Source organism: Alexandromys fortis, unplaced genomic scaffold (assembly GCF_014885135.2).
Source record: "Alexandromys fortis isolate MF-2015 unplaced genomic scaffold, M_Fortis_MF-2015_v1.1 scaffold_352, whole genome shotgun sequence".
Taxonomy (NCBI): Eukaryota; Metazoa; Chordata; class Mammalia; order Rodentia; family Cricetidae; genus Alexandromys; species Alexandromys fortis.
Window position 1 is genome coordinate 252623 of NW_026068237.1, and position 22832 is coordinate 275454.

General features: G+C 45.3%; 1 protein-coding gene and 1 non-coding gene across 8 annotated transcripts; both read right to left on the reverse strand.

The window, feature by feature from the left end:
- Nucleotides 1-212: 212 nt before the first annotated feature.
- On the reverse strand, nt 213-18974 carry Wdr31 (WD repeat domain 31). Of its 7 annotated transcripts, XM_050131017.1 has the most exons (11): nt 18862-18907; nt 15459-15541; nt 14846-14933; nt 10689-10832; nt 10222-10354; nt 9008-9082; nt 7473-7718; nt 6282-6349; nt 4909-5050; nt 3349-3511; nt 213-1535 (listed from the first exon to the last, which is right to left on the reverse strand). In XM_050131017.1, exons 4-11 carry the CDS (start codon nt 10802-10804, stop codon nt 1375-1377), a joined length of 1104 nt encoding a protein of 367 aa, XP_049986974.1. In that variant the 5' UTR covers nt 10805-10832; nt 14846-14933; nt 15459-15541; nt 18862-18907; the 3' UTR covers nt 213-1374. The 7 variants fall into 7 exon arrangements, with proteins under 7 accessions (XP_049986974.1, XP_049986973.1, XP_049986970.1 ...); XM_050131016.1 differs by lacking the exon at nt 15459-15541 and having other exon boundaries at nt 18858-18974; XM_050131013.1 differs by lacking the exon at nt 15459-15541 and having other exon boundaries at nt 14846-15003; nt 18862-18968.
- A 909-nt stretch (nt 18975-19883) lies between these two features.
- LOC126493910 (U6 spliceosomal RNA) lies at nt 19884-19987 on the reverse strand. Its single transcript, XR_007589898.1, has one exon. It is a non-coding gene; the product is annotated as a U6 spliceosomal RNA (small nuclear RNA).
- Between the last annotated feature and the right edge of the window lie 2845 nt (nt 19988-22832).

Here is a 22832-nt window from a genome sequence, read left to right on the forward strand (position 1 = left end):
TTCCCCTTCCTATGCTTATAACTGTGGTCAAAGTGCTGCATGTCTCTGGGCCTTGGCTTTCCCATCTGTGAAATGGGAACATCATTTGGCATTTAATGAGACTCTAGTTAGCCTACTGTAGGTATTCAATGAAGTAACTCCCCCTCACCATACTCCCTTGCCATCCAAAAGTCAGGGAACTGAAAGGCTGAAAGATTAGAAAGTAAGACAGATGAGGGAAGGCAAATGTTTATTGTGAAGGAGCATTCAGTCTAGACAAGACTGCGTGACTCCCTTGCAGCTTGCCCTCAGGTCCTGTGAAGGTCCTGAGTACCTTATTACATGTGAGGAACCCCCTGACACTGGGGACAACAGGAGGGGGGAGAGGAAATGGCAGCCAGCTCTGAACCATGGACAGGCATGATCCACAGTGACACAGGTGGGCATTCTCTGGCCAGGCCTCGGGTGCCTTATTCTAGGACTCATCCAAAGCAAAACGGACTTCTGTTGTTTTGTGGGAGCTGCACAGTGGCCTGGACCCTCCTCACTCAAGGGTGCACGGTTGCTGGACTCAGCTGAGTCCATCTCTCCCTGTTCCATGCTCTGTTTCAGGGATGACTCCTTTGCCTCTGGCCGTTCCCAGGGGTGGGAGGTAGGGAAGATGGAGGTGTACAGTGTTTCTTATATAAATAAAAATACCCAAATTACAGATGCATATTTCTTAGCCTTAGTCTCCCATCCCCTCTGCCTTTTGGAACATGGGGCAGGCTTAATAATCCCTGTAATTGGGGCAGTGTCCTTGTTCTTGTTTGCGTGCCCCTGGGCAGCACGGGCCCAGGGAGTTAGACGCCGTTGCTCTCTTACCCTAAGTGGCTTTGAGGTGACTGAGTTTAATCTCACTGTCTGCCATCCACTTCCTCTATGGAACAACACTATTACCAACTTGATTTGTCTCGAAACATTGTCCTTCATGGAGACTCCAGCCTGCGTTTTCGTGCTCACAGAGGCTTGCCACTCTTAGGCCCCAGCCATCATCTTGACCAATAAGTACATTTCATTTGAAGAGTAGTCCCAAAACCTCACATTTGGATAAAAATTCCATTTGGATTTCCTTGAGATTAAGAACTTTATATTGAGTGCAGTCTCACACCTTTAATGCCAACAGTCAGGAGACTGAGGCAAGAAGGTTGCTATGAGTTCAAGACCAGTCTGGGCCACACCCTGACTTTGTAATCACTGGACTTAAACCAACATCTAACCCGGATATGCCTTCTAAGTGACCCTAAGAAAAGAACACCAGACTTGCACCCCACTCCCCAAGATCATGTGGAAAAACACAAAGCCACAGAGAAAGGAGGGGCTATGGTCTGATATTGTCTAGTCAGTGTCTTGGCCTCAGAAGGCTGCCACTTCCTGCAGCTCCAGCTCTCGGCTGCAGTCCACTCTGAGTAAGTGAACTCCTCTGTAGAAACTCGCACACAACAAGGAGGTGATGTCACCAACAGCCAGGGAGGTCAAGGGTCCCGATCCATCCAGAGACAAGGTGAAAAGGCAGGCTGGAAAAGGAAGGAGAAGCCGTCATGTGCTCAGTGACGGAAACATCTGTGAGATGCGGTCAGGAGGCAGGGTTGTCGCACTGTGATGTCATGGAGATAGTACAGACAACTACCACACTCTACACTACTGCATGTGGTCTGTTAGGCACTGAAACATCACTAGACAGTGTGGGGCTGTACCATGGGAAGAAGAAACAGAAACATGTCCTGGACCATCTATGCCATGAGGGGCTCTCCCTGCCTGGGAAGACTCTGGGTCACCTCCACCACTTCAACTGAAGAGAATTGTACCCAGGTCAACAGGATGTAGGGTACCAAGCCATATTTCCGACAACTAGGGCCATATTTAAAGAGGGTGGAACAGGACAGGCTAAATCAAGGGAAGCAGACAGACACTGATCTGGGCTGCCGGTTCTCTTCACGATAGGGAGAGGGGGTGCTACAGGTCAGGCTTGGGCTTTGCTTTTGTTTCGTTTTCCAAGACAAGGTTTCTCTGTGTAGCCTTGGCTGTACTGTAACTTGCTCTGTAGACCAGGCTGGCCTCGAACTCACAGAGATCCACCTGCTCTGCCTCCCGAGTGCTGGGATTAAAGGCTGGGCTTTGCTTTTCCTGGGCCATCCTTCCACCTGCACCTCTGAGACAACTTTTCTAGGAATGCCAGGAACGCAGGCAGGGCAGTGAGCCATCTGTTCAAGTCAACACGCCCCACTTCGAGGCTTGTGGTCAGGACATATGAAACATCCACTTCCCCTTGCCCACAAATGTTACACCTGGGCAGGTGGAAAGTCCAGCTCCAGGTGAGGGGATGGCAGGCCTGTCTTCACTATAGAGGGTTGGCTTATGGCCACAGCTGTTTACAGAAAGACATTAGATAGGCCCACCTCTTCTCTCTGGTGGTTCTCTCTCCCTAAGGGGAACTGAATGACTATGGGTAGCTTTTGAAATTCTCTAAATTAACACCGTTTCTCTCTCTGGCCAAATCCATTGTCCAGAGTAAAACAGCAGTGCTGGAAAACCAGACCTGTGGAAGAAAATCCAACACTTATTCCCAGCACTCGGGAGTCTCCCTGGGTACAGCCCACTATGGCTGAATGCGCACTCGGGAGTCTCCCTGGGTACAGCCCACTATGGCTGAATGCGCACTCGGAGTCTCCCTGGGTACAGCCCACTATGGCTGAATGCGCACTCGGAGTCTCCCTGGGTACAGCCCTCTATGGCGGAATGTGCACTCGGGAGTCTCCATGGGTACAGCCCACTATGGCCGAAGGCATGTCAGAGGCGTCAGGTGTCAAAGGTTTAAACCACAGCTCACAAAATTCCCAGTCTCTCCTCATAGAGGACTCTGGGAAGCCATGGTCTTTCTGTGATGCTGAGAGGCCTTAACCGTACTATGATCGCATAGTCCCAGCAGGTGGAGTTGTTGAGTCTGTTCTCATTTCATCACAATCCCAACAAGAGCTAAGGTTCTAACTGCACACCTGAAACAAGGACTCAAGTAGCGTTCCTTTCCCCTTTCCAGACATTCTGAGCATCACAAGTTAAAATCTGATGAGGAACTTCAGACAGAAAAGGTGTAAGAGCCAAACATGTTGTCTCTGAGGTCTCAGGAATAACTCTACATCATGGCATGTGGAGGCATGGTGCTGGCTTAGAGACAGACGCTGAACAGATGTGGGCACTTTGTGTCTCACCTCTTAACTACAAGGAGACCATACAGTGTCAGGACACAGGTGGCTTTGAAAACAGTGAGCAATGGGAAGTGTCTCCAGGCTGCGCTTAGCTTTTGAAAAGCACAGAGAGAAGACTGCTTACCTCCAGTGTCTTGGTTCCAAATCTTCACTGTGGAGTCATGAGCTGAGGTAGCAATCATAGGCACCAAGGCCATGGATTTGGGTAGAAAGACACAGGATGCAACTGTCTGGAAGTGCCCCTTATACTCACACATTCTGTCTCTTGTCTGCCTTAGGTCCCACAACTGCAAAGTAATGACACCAGATAGCTCACACACAGAGATGCTCATGTGTCACTAATATTCATCTTCCCATTCCCCATGACCCACTGCTCCCTTCCACTCATGAATTCAGAAAGCAGGCGGAGCCCTTATCTCATCCACCACAGCCAACTATGCCTCAGACAACACTAGCTATGGCTGTGGAGGAAGGGCGCGCCTTTTCCATGGCTAGGGGAGTAGAGCTCACAGTGCTGTGGGGTGATGGAACAGTATGGGGTGTCTTGTTCTCCATGGCAACTTAGAGAGCTGCCTCCCGGCATCTTGGGTCCCATGGGGACCATACAGTAAGGTATCTAGTGCCTCTGACAAAGGAAGCAACAGCCCGGTCAGTCCCAGGTGTACTGACACACATCACACCACACCCGGAAGGAGAGAAAACTGAATGGTGTGTGAAAACAGTGGGGTCACAGGAGATCCTGTTATCCGCCAGCTTGGACAGCAGCATCCTCATCTACCCTTTCTAAGAAACTCCAACTCGTTATGCCTCCGTTCCTTAACTGTAAATCAGGTATTGAAACAGCACCTAACTCACGAGCTCGTCTCAGGGATTAAATGAAATTATCCATGCTTACTTGGATACCTGACATGGCGTACATACCCAGTAACTCAGAAACACAACTCCCTCATCTGGAACAGAGAATTCTAGATAATTCTTTTAACTGATAACCCCCAATTATGAATCTAGGAACTCTGGAGAGACCTGAAGAGTGTATCGGCAAGGAGGGTGTGGTGGGCCCTGGACCAATTGTGGAGCTCCACAGTTCCCTGAAAGAGCTGAGCTTCTGTTAGCATGGCCACATATACAAAGAGCATGTCCTACCTATGTAGGCTCCACTAGGAGCAAGGACATCAGCAGGCTGCTCTGTTGAGCCCTTCGCCCTTCTCTACTTAACCCCATCCTGTTCCTCTTGTCTATTACCAATTCAGACATACCCAGGTTAACAGATGGTGTGTGTGTATGTGTGTGTGCTTATGTTTTTGTGGTTTTGTGTTTTTTTTTTTTATGGCTTTCAAGACAGGGTTTCTCTGTAGGTTTGGAATCTATCCTGGAATTCGTTCTACAGAACAGGCTGGTCTCAAACTCAGGAAGATCCACCAGTCTGTCTGTCTGTCTGTCTGTCTGTCTGTCTCTCTCTCTCTCTCTCTCTCTCTCTCTCTCTCTCTCTCTCTCTCTCTCTGCCTCCCACATAATGGGATTAAAGGCGTGCACCACTACTGCCCACTAACAGAGGCTTCTTAAAGGAAGCCTCTGGAAGGCACAGGGGTGACTGACAGTCTGCACTTGGAGCAGGCCAGTGCTGTCACAGAGCCCAGGAGGGGAGCGAGACCAAAGCAGCCTGCTCATCACTATGGGCTCTTACCGTGGCTTCACAGCCTTCACCCCCAAAGCCGCTGCTGCAAGAGATACATGTGTGTCCATCCACGCTGACGTCACAGTGGGTCTGGATGTGCTGCTTTGTGGGAAACACATGAGCCACCTGAAGCCCCCGACTATCCCACAATCTGAAAGGAATGAGAAGCAGAAAGCGACCTTGTAGTAAATGGCACAAAAATGTAACCGTGAACTCACTAACAGGAAAAGCTTGACTCTTTGTCGCCAGACAGACAGAATGGCACAATCTGACAAACTCTAAAGCTGACAGGAAGAAACCAAATCAACGCCATATTGATTCTTTCTGTTTTGAAATCAAGTCATATGGGCTTTTATTTTTTTAAAAAATCACTTTTTAGGGGGAGCGGGTGTACATACCACAGCAATGTGTATGGGTTCCAGGGACTGAACTAAGGCTGTCAGGCTTGGCAGCAGGTGCCTCTATCTGCTGAGCCATCTTACACCTTTACACGGAGACTTTAGAGCACACATTTTTTTTGTTTGTGTGTTGTTTTAGAGACAGGATTTCCCTGTGTAATCCTGGATGTCCTGGACTCATCTGTAGACTAGGCTTGCCTGGAACTCAGAGATTTGCCTGCCTCTGCCTCCCTAATGCTGAGATTAAAGGCGTGTGCCAACACAACCTGGCTAGAACACACATCTTACTTATACAAGTTCATTTGATCTTTTAGGACACTGTATAATGGACTAAAGGCTATTTTTGTGTTTATACCAGGAATTTTTGAAAAGATCCTTTGTGGCTGTTTTGAAACAGGTCTTACATGCAGTCCAGGCAGCCAGACTCCCCAGCCTCCTGAGCCACCGCTACAGGATCCTTACTAGAGTATCGCCACACTTCAGAACGGTTCCGGGCTGAGGCTGCCCTGCTGGCCGTGGCCTTGGAGTCCAGGGGAGAGCTTTGCATAGCCTCTCATCTCATTGTTTCCTCCTATCTCCTTCCTCCTATTTTATAGTAAAAGTCTTTTTGGAGAGACAGAATTTTGAGGCATGCTCCCCAGTTTGTAAACTCCTGACTTAATCTGATCCCTGCCCCCAGATTTAGATTCTGACCCTTCCTTCCCAGGAAGGCTCTGGCTAGGTGCCTGGAAATCCCAAGAATCATGCAGGGCATGCCAGCAGGACAGGGAGCAGGTGGGGTCGAGGCTGATCTGAAGAAGCCACGCACTGGAAGGAGCGAGGTCAGCTGCTTCACACTGCTCCGAGTAGGACCTTAGCCTGACCTAACCTTGCCCTTCACTCTGTTCCCATATGCTCCAGGTCAGGGTCACACTGGCAGATAGGAGTGAAGGGAAGCCAGCCCTCATGAAGACGCAGAATGGAGACAGCGGCTCAGTAGCCCACCTGATGGTCTTATCCTCAGAGGACTGGAGTACATATGGCTCTCTGGGGACCCAGCACAGGTGAGTGACCTGGAGAAAGGCAAGTCTCCCATCAAGTCATTCCTCTGCTGCAACTCCGCCTCCCATCCCCTCTCAAGGATTCTGTGCTCCTGAGCCTGGGTTAGCAGGGTCATCGTCCACAGCTGCTGGTCAGTCCTCCTCCGCCTCTATCTCCTCAGTTCTCAGGGGCAAAGGTACCAGCGGGCAGGCCTTGTGGTTAGCTGTGGTTCACCCCAGCTGGCAGCGATGAGTCCCCTGAACTCTTCTGTAACACCTCAGGGGTTCCTAAGAGTAATCCTGGCCTTGCAGCCCTGACTGGACGGGCATGAACAGGTTTCCAAACAGCCCAGGGTAGCAGAATTGTCCTTTTCCCAGCAGTGTCCTGACAAATGTGGATGATTAGGAAGCACATCCGCCATCTGAGCTGATGTCATCAGCCCCAGCACAGCAGGTGACTAGACTCTGAGGAACACCTGCCATGCGTCAAGCACAGCGACAGGGGCTTTGTGTTATATTTTAGCCATTCAGTCACCCAAAGAGAAAGAGTCTTGCCTAGTGACATAACTCCCATTTTATAAATGGAGATATTTAGAATCTAGGCACAAACAGCACAATACTAAGTGACAGGCCTGTGGTTTGAAGGCAGGGCTGGGAGCACAGGTTAGCGTGCTTGCTGAGCACATACAAGGCTAAGGGTTCAACCCCCAGCATGGGGAAAAGAAAAAAACCCATACAAACACAAGTGTGGAAGGCAGCTGAGACAGGGCCCAAGGCTGTGCAAAGTCTACAGCACTCACTGTCACACAGTGAGTTGCATCAAGCAAAGGGCACACTGACTTCTCTGCATGATTCTACATACTCAAAGGGGCAAGCAGCCATTGGGTGTCACATTCTGTACACATAAGGTACTTGGTTATACTTCTATTCCGAGCAGTGCCCACCCAAATTATGCTAACCGCATGCTGGAAGAAATGAATGAGGAGGGTACCACTCTCTTTTCTCCTTCTTCCTCCCCTCTTTACTCCCAGACGCCACCTCTCAATTGAACCCAAGCCCCCTCTGCCTTGGTAGACATACTCTCTCTGCTATGAGCTGCAGCCCCAGCTCGCTTCCCTCACACCACACCCCTTCCACCATCTTGTCCTACAGGTACCAGGTTCCTGGAGACAGACGCTCTCTGCACACACTGTCCAGTCCCCACATCCCACAGAAGCAGGCTGTTGTCGCGAGAGCCGGTGCACAGCTGTGATGAGTCTGGACTCACAGCCAAGCCAGTGACCACCATGGCATGGCCAGACAGCTCCTGCCTGGGCTGGGAGGAGCCCTGCAGGTCCCACATCAGGACGCTCTTGTCTCGAGAGGCGCTGAAAAACTGGTTTGATTTGGGAATACAGGCTATCTGCTTGGAGAACAAATAAAAACAGAAGCAGCTCAGGTGTGCACGTTAGACAGGACTTCAGAACAGCAGATGGCCTTGTAAACTCCTCCCCACATATACATTTCTTATTTTTATTTCTTTCTTTTGTTTTTCTTTTGTTTGTTTTGTATTGTTCTGGTTTGTTTTTTCTAAACAAGGTTTCTCTGTGTAGCTCTGGCTGTCCTGGAACTCACTATGTAGACCGGGGTAATTTGTTTCTCTTAAGAAAAAGAAAAGATTTATTTTTAATTATCTGTATGTGTGTGTGTGCACGTGTTACAGAAATGACCACTTTAAGCTTACAGCTCGGTGGATTTATTTTTAATTATCTGTATGTGTGTGCATGTGCACGTGTGTGTTACAGAAATGACCACTTTAAGCTTACAGCTCAGTGGCAGCAAATATATTCACACTGTTGTGCAAACACCAACAATCTCCAACGACACAACTTCCATGGCCTTACAGTGCAGCCCCGCCTGCCTGCTCACCAGTGCCTCACGGCCTCATGTCAGTCACGCCACACTGCTTCTGCCTAGCTTCTTTCACTAAACAAGCTTCCAGTACTACCACTGTGTAAGTAACACATGTCAGAGTGCCACCTTTCTTTTCAGTCCTGGATCCAATCCAGGGCTTCACCATGCTAGGCTTTACCCAATCTACATACCCAATCCCAGAATTTCATTCCTCTAAAATTTTTTAATTTTTTTAATTTTTTAATTTTTATTTAATACATTGGGTATTCTGCCACGGGTGTCAGGTCCCCTGGAACTGGAATCACAGACAGTTGTGAGCTGCCATGTAGGTGCTGGGAACTGAACCCAGGTCCTCTGGAAGAGCAGCAGTGCTCTTAACTACTGAGTCATCTCCCCAGCCTCTTTTGTTCCTTTTGAAGACTGAGTGAGCTCAGTGGTGGTGCACATCTTTAATTCTAGCACTAGGGAGGCAGAGGCAGGCAGACTTCTGTGAGTTTGACGTTAGCCTGGTCTACAGATCAAGTTCCAGGAAAGCCAGGGTTACACAGTCAAACCCTGTCTTGGGGGAAGAAAAGACTGGCTGATATTCTACTCTATGTGTACTGTGGCAAGTTTTTACTACGCCTCTGCTAGGTATTTGGCTAATTTCATATTTGAAATTATTCATTCTGCTCTTCTAGCATCAGAGGAGGCCTCTGCAATTTTCCTTCAGACTAAATATACAGCCCTTAACAGCTACAGCTCTTGACGTCTTTGTTCACTCCTTAGTTCCCTCCAGAATAAGCATTTGACGCTTACCTTAGTGATTTCCCGCTCATGCCCTCTGAACCTTTTCACCACGTGTCCAGTTTTCCAATTATAGGCCACAGCAGTCTGCAGAGACATGGGGTTACAGGTGGAAACACCACGCTGCCTCTGAGCACAGCGGTCTGCAGAGACATGGGGTTACAGGTGGCAGCACCACACTGACTCCTGGCACAGCGGTCTGCAGAGACATGGGGTTACAGGTGGAAACACCACGCTGCCTCTGAGCAGAAGCTTTAAGTATTTCCTTGCTGAGTGTCTGCTACAGAGACAGGAGCAAGTACTTCACGGCTCCAGCCGCTCGCTGTGACTCTTGACCTATCAGCTCCCCAGTCCCCACAACAGAAGAGCTGGTCCTTGCCCTGCTGCCTTCTCACAGCTGTGAGAAGGGAACCCATAACTCAAGAGACCTCATAACTAAAATAATATAGACATCAAGACAAGACATTGCTGCTGGGTGGTGGTGGCACACGCCTTTAATCAGGAAGCAGAGGCAGGTGGATCTCTATGAATTCGAGGCCACAAAGAGAAACCCTGTCTCGAAAAACAAAAGAGAGACATCACATTACTAATGGAGTATTGATACTCAAATATATCCTGATTTGAAGTAATGACATCCAAGGTAAATGTATCTCATAAATTTGAAATACAGTTTGCAAATGAAATTGAATGATTCTGAAAGTCTACTGGGAATAAGGACATTATTAGTAGCATTTCCTTCAAGGAAGAATCAGCAGTGTACTGCAGCTGCAGCTGCCAGCAGTGAGTGACAAGACAGCTCTTAATGCAGGGAGAGAAAGCAGTTAAGTCCGGGATGATGGCAACAGGAAAGACCAAAATAAAAAGGCAGTGAATACCAGTGTGACTTTTTGAAAACAAAACATAAAGCAACCAGAAAATTTTTTGCTGATTCCATAGTCTGAGTCCTACTGTTAAGAATGAGGTGGGTGGAATAGTAACTCCCCCACTTACAAGGCATGCAGATGGCCTGGCATCGGCCGAGGCTCTCACTGAATCCTCACGCTGTCTTAGAACACGGGCATTACTGTTTACCCAGGTAACAGACTAGGACGTCGGACTTGCCTACAGTAGTAGGAAGTGGCAGAGCCGCGGGAGCCCTGCTGCAGTGCAGAAATGCACTGTTCGACTCTCGGGACATCTCATCTCCTACAGTGAGCTGGTTTCTTGGGAAGAAATGGAAACTTCACCTTGTCTTTTCCTCCAGAGACACACAGGTCTGAGCTCAGAGTGGCAACCACAGAGACAGAATCCACGTGAGCAGGGCTGTACTCCTGGGATGCTTTAGTCTGGACTCCCTCTTCTATACGTCCGTCAGGCCTGCTGCAGAAAGGACGGAAAATGAGGCAGAAAAGAGACCCACTGTTTGGGGAATGTCCAGAAATAAACAGTGCTGTGTATTTGGGAAACACCCAGGGTTATTGAAATCTGATGAAGGGGAATTTTGAGGCAAGGAGTCTTTGCTCTCATCAGAGAGGACTCCCAAGGATTCGAAGCCCCAGAGTGTGTGCTGCAGGTACTCACTGGTGAGGTGACCACTTCTTACCTAAACCAGTATACAGAACCAAGTGGGAGGGAAGGTCACCAATACTCGCCTTTTGTCCTTAGCAGAGAATTGTGAAGAAGTGTAAACTGGGGACCCTGAGATGCGATCTACCTGTACTTGTAAGTGCTGTGTCTGAGTTTGCTCTGCAGTTTCCCCATCACAGCCCAGAGTCTACGGAAAACCTGAGGAAGAGCTGGTGGCTTCAGTTGGCATCTGGGCAGCGGCATCCCTCGCAGTCGCTGGGAAGCGTGTTCCCTGTGGAATGGAGAGACCACACACGCCGAATTTCATTAGGTCCAACATTAGTAGTGTGATTAAGCTAACATTTTCCTTCCTCTTTCCTTCTTTCTTTTCTTTCTTTGTGTGTGTGATGTATTTTTTTCAAAAGAGATTAACTATGTGCCTTTGATGTTTTCCCTTGTCCTGCTTCATTCTCTTGGGACTACAGCTGTCGATATAGGTTCAGCACATAAACAAATCAAAACTAATGTTCAAAAACACTAAAAATTATTTTACGCATGCATTTTTGTGTACATGAATGCTCACATGTGCTGGTACATGTGAACATGTGTGTATGTATGTGGAAGCCAGAGTGTGACACCCCAACCTTAGATGCCATTTCTCAGGAGACACCTACTTTGCTTTTTGAGTCAGGGTCTCTCACAGAGACTTTCAGCTCATTAGGCAGGGCTGGCTGGACAGTGAGCCACAGAGATCTCCCTGTGTCCATCTCCCCAGCGCTGGGACTGCATGCAACTGCCAGCATAGCCAGGTTCTCGTGTAGGAGCTGCATACTCAACTTGGGTCCTCGTGCTTGTATGTCAAGCACATACCAACTGAGCTAGTTTCCCAGCCCAGCAATTATTTTTAAACTGATTTAAATACTATGTACTATAAATTTTTATTAGCAATGTATATTATATTAATATGTATAATTTTGTTATGAACTAATTAAAAAGATAAATTAATTTTTTTTCTAAAAATACTAAACTGAGGCCTGGATATGTGCTTTTGTGGTAAAATAGAGAGCTTGTCTAGCATGCATGATGCCTGGGATTGATCCCCAGTAACACACACACACACACAGACACACACACACACAGACACACACAGAGAAAAGAAAAACCAAAAACCTATAGTTCCAAGAGATCTGATGCCTGCTTCTGACCTCTGTGGGTACCAGGCATGCACATTTAGGCAAAACATTTATACACATAAAATAAATAAATTTAAAAATTGACAATAGGTATTTAAACAAAAGTTGGTGGACACTTGCTCACCAAACACTGCTCACAACAGCTGAGAGACAAACACATTTCTTCAAGCAAGGCATAACAGCACATGCTTTTAATCCCAACAGTAGGAAGCAAAGGCAGGCAGATGTCTGTGAGTTCAAGGCCAGCCTGGTCTACATTGAGAGTTCCAGCCAGAGCTAAACAGTGAAACTCTGTCTTAGAGAGAGAGAGAGAGAGAGAGAGAGAGAGAGAGAGAGAGAGAGAGAGAGAGAGAGAGAGAGAGAGAGAGAGAAACAGTAGATGTATACATGGATACATAAACAAAATGTGGCCTACACAGATAATAAACAATCCTGAATATTGAATATAATATGGTTGAACCCAGAAAGCACCATGCTAAGTAAAAGAGAGAGAGAGAGAGAGAGAGAGAGAGAGAGAGAGAGAGAGACCAGACATACTGAGCTACATAATACATGATCCCATTCACATGAAACACCCAGTTTAAAAAGCTACAGTGACAATAAATAGATTGGTTCGTGGCTGCCAGGAGCTGAGCTGAGGTGGAGAATTGGAGTAGTTTCCTTTGGGAGTGATAAAAATGTCATGCAACTAGACAGTGAGTGACCACTACACAATATCATCTATGTATAAAATGTCACAAATGGTAGATCTTATGTTCCATGTACTTTACCACAATAAATTAAATATTATGAGCATGTAATTGAAAATAAAATATATGTATGTATATATACATATGTATACACACATATATATGACCAATCTGTATAATTCTTCTTTGACACACACGCACATGGGGCAAGGAGCGAGGTCAGAGGACAACTTTGTGGGTCACTTCTTTCCTTCCACCCTCATGCAGGTTCTGGAATTGAACTCAGGTCACCAGGCTTATGCAGCGGTGTCTTGCCTGCTGAGCCATCTCTCCAGCCCTAGAAAAGCTTCTTAAGTTTTCTGAGTACTCTAAGAGCTATAATCTTTCTTACTTGTTGTCTTTATTCATCTCTTTGCATTGTTTCTCTAATGCAGCAACCAATATCATGAGGTTATTATGCAACAAAAATGAGACTCAAAAGAGGCAATGCTAATGAGATCATGGAGTTAATACCTAGACCAGCAGTTCTCAAAGCAAGAACACTGGGGCATTTCTGCCTATCTCAAAGGGCCCAAAGGCCTCCCTTTACCTTTACCTCAGGGTGAGGCCTGCTTTTTTTCTCTATACATTTTATTGCAACAACAAACAGAATGAAGTAGGTATGAGAAGCCAATTGTCTTCTCTTTAAATCACACATTAAAGAGACTTTAAAAAGCTCAATACAACTTTTTCCAACTAAAACTTTTTGGAACGTTTAATTTTAATAAATCATGCCATTTATGTAGTGTTGGCTAGCCTAGAGATTGCTATACAATCCAGGCTGGTTTAGAACTCACAGAAATCTGCCTGCCCCTGTCTCCAAACACTGGGATTAAAGCCATGCACCAGCACACCTGGCCTACAATAGGCTTTTGTTTGTTTTTAGAGACGGGGTCTCATACCCTGGCCTGGAGCTTACTGTGCAGCCCAGGCTGGCCTTGAATTTGCAATCCTCCTGCCTCTGCTTTCCAAGTGCTGTTAGTTCAATCATACACTCTCATACTGTACTTGCAAGAGTTTTATTACTTTTAGTTTTAAGTAGGAAATATTTTTGAAACTTTTCAGATTTATTGTAATATAGAAAATTGCAGAAATCTAAACCCAATTAAAAAACTACATAAACAAAAGGTCTCTGGGATCCTCAATAACTTTTAAGCATGAAAAAGAATCCTGAGATCCTGAGGTCAAAGTGTTTGAGAACAACTGCCCTAGAAATTACACCATGTTAGTATTGGATGTTATATTAGAATAAGAAGAGTAGAAGAATACTTTTTTTCAAATTTACTTATATTTGCCTTCATCAGCTCACAAGGCTAGAACTAAAACTAAAGAGTAATCATGAATTCAAAGATGCTCATGTTAGGGGCTGCAGGCATAGCAGCATGAGTGGTTGCAGGTGGCAGAGTACTTGCCTGGCGTGAACAAGCCTTGCCTAGCATGATCAGACATGGGTCTGATCCCCAGTACTGCAAAAAGAAAAAAAAAGAAATAAAAGAAAAAAGAAACAAGCAAGGATGTCCATCTCATCTCTTCACGTGTGGTGACCCTGCATGAGCTGTTGGGGCCACAAAGAACAAGGGAGAAATCTGAAGAGGAGGTCGGCACCAGCATCGTAGGAGCTGAACCAGGAGCCAGACCCAGCTACCCCCGGTCCTGTGTCCTTCAACTGCTATTCCCTGAGATGTTGAAGATCTGGGGGAGTAAACGTGGCAATGAGAGGGGCCTGTCCTCATTTCTTCCAGTTACTGCTTAAAAAATTTCTGAAGGATTCATGTGTCACAGACACAAACAGCCTGGCCCCAGGAAGAGTTGTGCACAGAGCTGCCAGATAAACACTGTTATTCACACATTCACACAGCTGCCACAGGGTGAATGTTCCCAGGATAAACACTCTTATTCACACAGCCGCCACAGAGTGGCCCCAGCTCTGCCTCATCTCACCCCAGCTCACAGTGCTGCTCCTGCATCAGCCTTCCTAGCTACTGGAGCAGCACACTCCTAAATGACTGTCTGTTCTTTTTTTTTTTTTTTTTTTTTTTTTTTTTTTGTACTCCAAACGGCTTGCACAGTATGACAAAAACATTTGTTGCAAACTACTGTCCCTGCAGTCCCTTCCATTCAAACACTCTAGGATGTTCTGTGATAGGCAATAAAAGGAAAGACTCTAGGCCAGCATCTGGGAAACTTGTGATCTGTACTGTTTATATACAGAGTTGCAGGGCTGCCTATCTGCCATCCTAACTCACGCCCAACACCGTCAAAACTGCTGACAGGTGCTGCCTGGAGACCATGGAGGCTATGCAAGGATTTAAAACAAACTAGATTCCCATCGGGTATTTTCACTGAGGAGAGAGTCTAAGGAAGGGTAACTTGGCATTACTTACCCCCGAAACAACAGTATCTTCTTGGTGAGCTGCTGTATTTGATGATCTGTGTAGTTCACTCAGCCTCTGGAAACAGCCTTCCTAATCTCTGTAGTTAACAAGAGGACGCTCAGTTTAATCTCCCCTCTGTCTAAGCATGTGTTTTGCACCGAGGAGATCTGCAGCACAAGTGTAAAAAGGGGCCTTTAATACTCTTAGAAAAGAACATTACTGTAGTTTTTCCTCAGTAAGAAACAGCACACAAATTTCCAAGAGTATATAAGTTTTGAATTTCCATCAGTGGGGTAGAGTATCACATGATGTTAACTACACATTTATTTGGTTTTTATTTGTTTTGAGATAGGGTCTCATGTAGCTCAGCCCAGCCTCAAACTCAATGTAGCCAAGATAACCTTGAATTTTTGGTTCTCCTGCATCTACCTCCTGAGAGCTGAGAGCACAGGTACTTGCCCCTGTGCATGGTTTGTCGATGCTTGGGATGGAACCCAGAGCCTCATACATGCCAGGCAAGCCCTTTACCAACCGAGGGGCATCCCAGACGCTACGCATCTGCTTCTGAATGTGCACAATAGAAAAACTGAATTACATCAGTGAGCAGTTTCGTTTTACTCACAGTATAGTCCATCTGTCCATCAAAAGTCTTCAGAGTAGACTGCTTACTTCAGATTTCACGTTTTTGTGAAAAGAGTAACTTTTCTGTTTTGAATAAGTATGAATCATAGGACTTGTGAACAAAGAGCTTTAAACAATTACCCCTTATTTAAAGATCTGGAGATCACAGAAACATTAGTTCTTCAAAATTATAACTTGGCAGCCCTCTCAAGTTTAAGCCTAGAATTTCCACCACAAACATCTACACAGAAGCAGCAATCTTAACCACTCTATTTAAAGAGTTCAAATAACTTCTGAGCATTTATACTCAGTGCAGCACAGAATAGTCAAGGGCACTTTTATGAGATTAAATGAACTAGACTGGACAGCCTGGATCACAGTTCTCCTGTATCCTTAGACAAGCTGCTCAACTCCTGTGGATTTCCACTTCCCACATGCGGAATCAGACAGTAAATCTACTATTGGTTCTGCGAAGGCTGGACTTATGGTGTGTCAGAAAGGTCTCTGAGGGCTCTGCACATCTTCATTCACAAGCTCTACTACACAGGCCTCCTTACACCTTACAGCCATTTGCAGTGAGAAGAGAGAAGCACAGAGATGAAAACAATGCACTCATGCACAAGCGGAGGGCTGAGACCTGCATCCAGACAGCGCTTCAGAGGCCCTGCTCTTGGCCAGAATCCTGCACTGCACCTCTGCAAGATCTAGTTCCTGACTGCAATATTAACAGTAATATTGCCAGAACCATCAATTTCAGTTATTAACACTGCTCATAATAGACCCATATTAAACAGCCAACAACACAGACAGCATAGATAGATGGATTTATGAGTCTAGAGTGTCTTAATCCAAGTCATTTATGTCACCTAACTAGAGTGACAGATCAAAATCAGGCTAAAAATTATACACTAAGGCAATTGAAATTTTTGAGAACGAAAAATATATGTACTTGGTAGACAATACATCATGTGTAGACTAACCTATTTTTTTTATATAATAAACATGTAACAGACTTGAGAGGAAGAATGATGTCTTGTTTGTTTCTGTTTCTGAGCTTCCAGCTAAAAGACCAGAAAAGATTCCATATCCTTTTGGGACCTTGAACTATACGCCAGCCCCCAGGATAAGCTGAAGGCTGTAGGACCCCTCTTTAGGGGAAGTATTAGCTAATGGAGAAACCTAAGTTACATAAAGTTGTTGAGTGCAGCCCATTTCCCCACCCAACTTCCCCTATCAGCTGGGCAACATTTCAAGCAGCCCCTGTGGTCAGCACAGGGTCAGCAGATGTCTGGAGGGTGTAACCAAGGGGCTGTTGCTATCCCTCTTAGATAACAATAGCCAATTAGGGGGCTGGAGAGATGGCTTAGAGGTTAAGAGCACTGGCTGCTCTTCCAAAGGTCCTGAGTTCAATTCCCGCCAACCACATGGTGGCTCACAACCATCTATAATGAGATCTGGTGCCCTCTTCAGATGTGCAGGCAGAACATTGTATACATAATAAAAAATCTTTAAAAAATAGCCAGTTAGGAACTAACATCTGGGTTTTACCTAATTGTTAGCCAATTATGACATAGAATATGTAATTTTGTATTTTGAAACTGTAACCTTGTGACTGTCTTGTGGTTTTTGTCTTTATAAACCCCTTACAATAGTAGACAGGGTCCTTCTCCCTCCATCTGCTGTGCCAGACTGTGAGGCAGAGGACCTGTGCTAGTCCGTACTTAATAAACGAAACCTTGCTTTTGTATTCAAAACTGTGGCTCCTTGGTGGTCTTCTTGGGGGTCCTAGGACTCAGGCACAGCAGCAGCCTAGGATGGGAGAATTAATTTAGCATTTATCTGCTGAATGAGGGAATGCCATAGTAGACTGAAGACTCACATTAGCCGGAAGCTTTTTTTAAGATTTATTTATTTATTATGTATACAACATCCTGCCTCCATGTATGCCCACACACGAGAGGAGGGCCCCAGATCTCATTACAGATGGTTGTGAGCCACCAGGTGGTTGCTGGGAATTGAACTCAGGACCTCTGGAAGAACAGTCAGTGCTGTTAACCACTGAGCCATCTCTCCAGCCCCCGGAAGCTTTTCTTTAAGGGCACAACACAACACCCTCTGGTTTTGACTGTATTTTTCTTTTTAAGACAAAATCTTACTGTATTGTCCAAGTTGGCTTCCAACCAAAAATCCTCCTGCCTCACAAGTATGTGTGACCAGACCTCAAAATATGGTCTTTTTTTTTAAAGATTTATTTATTTATTTATGTATACAGTGTTCTGTCTGTATGTATGCTTGCAGGCCAGAAGAGGACACTAGATCTCATTATGGATGCTGTGAGCCACCATGTGGTTGCTGGGAATTGAACTCAGGGCCTCTAGAAGAACAGTCAGTGCTCTTAACCTTTGAGCCATCTCTCCAGCCCCAAAATATGAGATCCATGGAATTGGCTTGCTGTTACAGGTCAGACCTGAGTGAACTGAATATTATTTCCCCAGGCTTTCTGATTCCATTTGTAGAGATAAAAAAGATTAAACACAAAACAAATTCCCATATGTTAACGTCAGACCCTAACTACTTGGAGCCTGGTCCTAGCGACTTGAGGTCTTATAGAAATATTTAGTCTGACTCCTAGTTGCTGCCCAAATAGCCAAGACACATAGTACTGTAAAATTTACTACTTAATGAGGTAGTGAGATCCCCTTACCTCTTTATCCGAGCAACTTCCCTATAACTATTATATAAAAGGTCTAGTCTGTGAGGGGGGGGTGTATTCTCTCTATGACAATCTGTCCACTATGCCTGTCTGTTCTTACAACATACTCTTTTCAATAAAGCTTTTCTGTGTTTATGCTGGCCCTGTAAATACGCCTATCAATGAGACTTCAGCTTGCCACCTTGCTCCCAGCATGGCACTATTCACGTAAATGATTTTTTTTAAATTCCAAATCTCTCTTTCACTTGTGTATCTAACCTAGACTCTCTTAGACCAAGGCATCTACACCAGTGTTCAAAGAGTAACAAGACTACGGGCAGAAGCTCAAATGATCTGGTTAGACTCTCTATGATAATGTAAAGGAAAAGGTTCCGACAGTAAAAGGATTTACAGACACTCGGTGCCAGGGCATAACACCCAAGGCTGAGGACAAATCAGCGTGCAGTTCTTGGTTTTTGTTTTCTTTCTGGCTCTTCAGTTTATAAATGCTCCTACAGCTGTCAATTATCCGAACAGCCAAAGCTTGTTTTTGATGTGCATGTGCCCTGGAAGGATTCCGCCAAGATGGAAGCAAGGTGACACTCCCAAACCCTCTCCTTGCTTCGGGCAGGTAGGTGGCTGCCGCCGAAGACAGCGCGAGGGCCCCCAACTCCCCGATACTCCCTTCTCCCACCTCGGGCTCCATACCCACCGGCGGGCTGGCACCGAGGCCCGCAAGCACGAGAAGCTAACATCTGCAGCTGCCACGGACTCCCGCGCCGCCGCCCCTAGCAACCAGGCGCGCGTCGCTAGAGCGGGAGTCCCAGTTAAACGCTACCGACGCCCGTGGCAGGCTCGGAACTGAGGTTCCACCTGCCGGAAGTCTCCCAGGGGCACGAGAACGCCTATTTTCCTTTCCTAATTTAATGGCATATGGATATTCTGGGCAGAGAAAACTTGCCCTCTATATCATCCGAGAAAAGCGGTGATATCTCTGTCATAGCCACAAAGGAGATTAATAAGTATCATATTTGTAATTACTATTCGCCTAGATAATTTATTTGAAGTTTCCCTGAATATAAAAAACAGGGATTTTCCCCTTTGGACAGTTCCCCCAATACCCTACTCCATTCCTTTCTCGGCGTGTGTGTGTTTATTTCTATTATTTTTTAAATATATAAAGTAATGAGTGTCAAAAATATGGAAAGCTAGCCGGGCAGTGGTGTCCTCAGGAGGCAGAGGCAGGCGGTGTAATATTGACTTGGAAGTGTCACCCAGCCCGCCAAGAGCTTGGACTCCAACTCCCAGCCTGCCAAGCGCTGACCCCTCCCCGGGGAGGGTCGGGACCACGCCCACAAGGTATTTAAGGTCCCGCCGGAACAAGGAATACATGGTTTTGGGTTTGCCTCTGCCCTCTCTCTGTGTTCCACCTGCCATGCCCTCTCTCTGTGTCCACCATCTATTTAACTCAAGAATTTAATTTGGTTTAATCTGATCTGATCTGATCTGATTGCATTCCTTTGCGCCGACGGATAGGCTCTGTTAGGAATATAATATCTCTGAGTTCAGGGCCAGCCTGGTCTACACAGTGAGTTCCAGAACGGTCAGAGCTATTTATACAGAGAAAAACAAAACAAAAAACCCAAACAAACAAACAAAATCATATATATATATATATGTGTGTGTGTATGTATGTATACACATATGTATACATGTATATATATATATATATATATGAATATATGAAACATTTTGGTTTTGCATGCTGTCATTGTGCGGGGATCATGTTAATTTCTCTGTATCATTCCAATTTTTTTTAAAAATGGTAGAGAATAACTTGTTTTATGTGTGTGAATGTTTTGTTTGCATGTATTTATGTGCATCACTTGTGTGTCTGATGTGAGCTGAGGTCTGATCCCACAGAACTGGAGTTACAGATAGTTGTAAGCTACCCACTAGGTTTATCTTTACCTAGGTTTTCTGCAGGAGCAACAATTGCTCTTAATATATGTGCTGCCAAACCAAATACTGTTTGTCTTTCATTAAACTGAAACAGGCCAGCAGGATAACAAAAGGTCTTCTTGAGAGCCAAATGGAAAGATACTTACAGCTAATAGCAACTACAGAAGTTTTCAGTCCCCAAATAGCTTCTGTTTATCAGTATTCCTGATGTACAGCATGAGATTGATTGAACAAATGCACGAATGAATGAATAAATGATTGGATGAGATCCTGGCCAACATATCCTTTTATATCCCAGTGGGTGTTCCTTGTGAGAACCAGGTATCCCAGTAGCATTACCATCCAACGGGGATTTGTGGAGATTCTGAAAGTTGAATGTCTAGGAGTAAAACCAGAGAATTTTCCCCCAGGATCATTTTTGGCCACTAGGTTTATCTTTCAATCTAGGGAGAGAATTTCCTCTGCAGCATTCCTGATACATACTTTTTTTTTTTTTTTTTTTTTTTTTTTTTGGTTTTTCGAGACAGGGTTTCTCTGTGGTTTGGAGCCTGTCCTGGAACTAACTCTTGTAGACCAGGCTGGTCTTGAACTCACTGAGATCCTCCTGCCTCTGCCTCCCGAGTGCTGGGATTAAAGGCGTGCGCCACCACCGCCCGGCCTCCTGATACATACTTAATTCATTTTTTTTCATCATCTCATTTTGCACCAGAGCAATACTGCCACATAACCAAGTGGCAAAATAAGTAACTTCAATAAGTAGCAAATATAATATCTGCTTTTCAAATTGCTGTGACAGTACACTTGGCAGAAGATTGACTTACTGATTTGTCCTGGAGAGACTAGTAGGTTTAAGTATAGCTACAAACTATGTTATTATTATAGTTTCACCCCTAAAACACTCTGCTCTGGGATACAGACCCTTTGATAAATGCCTTAGTCTTCTGGCAGCTGATACTTCCAAGCTTTATCTGTAGTCAGACGTGTCCCGAGCCTCACCTGTAACCCTCTCTACTTCATGCTACCTCCACCCGCTATCTAAAAGACACCTCTTCCTTGACATGACTCAGAGACATCATCTTCTGCCTAACCTGTTCTTCTTTCCTCACCCAAATCACAGACCTAGGAGTCACTTGGAACTCCTCCTCAAGAGCAATCCTCCCCACAAGATTTTCCAATTCTGTTTTCTAAATATCTCATTTATCTCTACCCACCTTTTGGGTTCAGGCCAACACTATCCAGAACATAATAGGTTTAAAATGACCATAAATTCATTGTTGATTCTTCCATTATGGCTGGTCTTATAAATTATTTTGTCCAAGTGGGCAAATAATACATTCAAATGATATGTAGTAGAAGTAACACATGGAACTTCTGAATTTAAGTTGAAAAAGACTCAGTTTCTCCTCTCATCTTTTGAGTCACTGTCATTACAGTAGGAAACCCCAGCCGGCTCACCTGAAAGACACAGCACATCCCCAGCTGGCACCAAATGGCAAGCATATGAGCATAGGCGGAGTTTCTGTCCCACCTGCCTGTTCCCAAATAACCAAACAGAGACTTCCTATTGATTACAAAAGCTTGGACAATAGCTTAGACTAATTTCTAACTAGCTCTTATAACTTAACCCTTTTCTTTTAATCTATGTTCTTTTACGTGGCTTGGTTACCTTTACTTTGTAATGTCCATGTTGCTTCCTACGCATCTGGTTGGTGACTTGCTTGTCTCCACCCTTCTTCTTCCCAGTGTCCTCTCTGCCACAAAATTCTGGCTAGCTAGTGATCGTTCAGCTTTTTGTTAAACCAATCTGAATGACAAATCTTCACAGTATACATACGAGTGTTGTGGGATATTTGAGCACACTGCTGTGAAGATGTGACTCTGTCCTTCCTCACCTGCCTAAGGCACCCTCTGATTGGTTTAATAAAGAGCTGAATGGCCAATAGCTGGGCAGGAAAGGATAGGTGGGACTTGTGTGCAGAGACAGAAACCCTAGAAAAGAATCTGAAGCTGGAGGATTCGCCAGCCAGATGCAGAGGAAGTTAGACATACAGTACTGAGAAGAGGTAATGAGCCATGTGACAGGATGTAGATTAATATAAAAAGGTTAATTTAAGTTTTAAGAACTAGTTGGGAACAAGCCTAAGCTAAGGCCAAGCTTTCATAACTAGTAAATAGCCTCTGTGTCATTATTGGGAGCTGAGGGCTCAAAGTTTGACTACATATGAGTGAGACTGTTTTATACTATCTGTCATCAGAAAAGTGCTCCATGTACGCCAACCCAGTTTCTAATCTTCAGAATCATAAGCACAGAAACAACTGCCATTTTAAACCATTAAGCTTTTAGGTGTATTGTTATGCCCATTAAACACTGAATATCCAGGTGAAGTCCAAATTCTTCATCCAGGCTTTACATACATACATGCATACATTCATACACGTGTGTGAGTGTGTGTGTGTGTGTGTGTGTGTGTATTGTTGTCGGGGTTTCTGTCCTGCCTGGTTCCCACAATCGTTAAGTCCCAAAGAAATCACACAGAGGTCTACATTAGTTATAAACTGATTAGCCCATTAGCTCAGGCTTCTTATTAACTCTTATACCTTATATAGCCCATTATTCTTGTCTATGTTAGCCACGTGGCTTGGTACCTTATTCAGCGAGGCAATCACATCTTACTTCTGTGGCTGGGTCATGACTACGTACTTACCAAGCTTTCCTCTTCC

Coding starts and splice junctions, on each gene's coding strand:
- Wdr31 (XM_050131016.1), bottom strand. CDS start 10,804: ATGCCGCTGCCCAGATGCCAACTGAAGCCACCAGCTCTTCCTCAGGTT. Junction 6,350..7,472: donor CGTCTGTCTCCAGGAACCTG/GTACCTGTAGGA, acceptor GCCTTTCTCCAG/GTCACTCACCTGTGCTGGGT. Junction 5,051..6,281: donor TCTGAGGATAAGACCATCAG/GTGGGCTACTGA, acceptor CATTCCTTTCAG/ATTGTGGGATAGTCGGGGGC.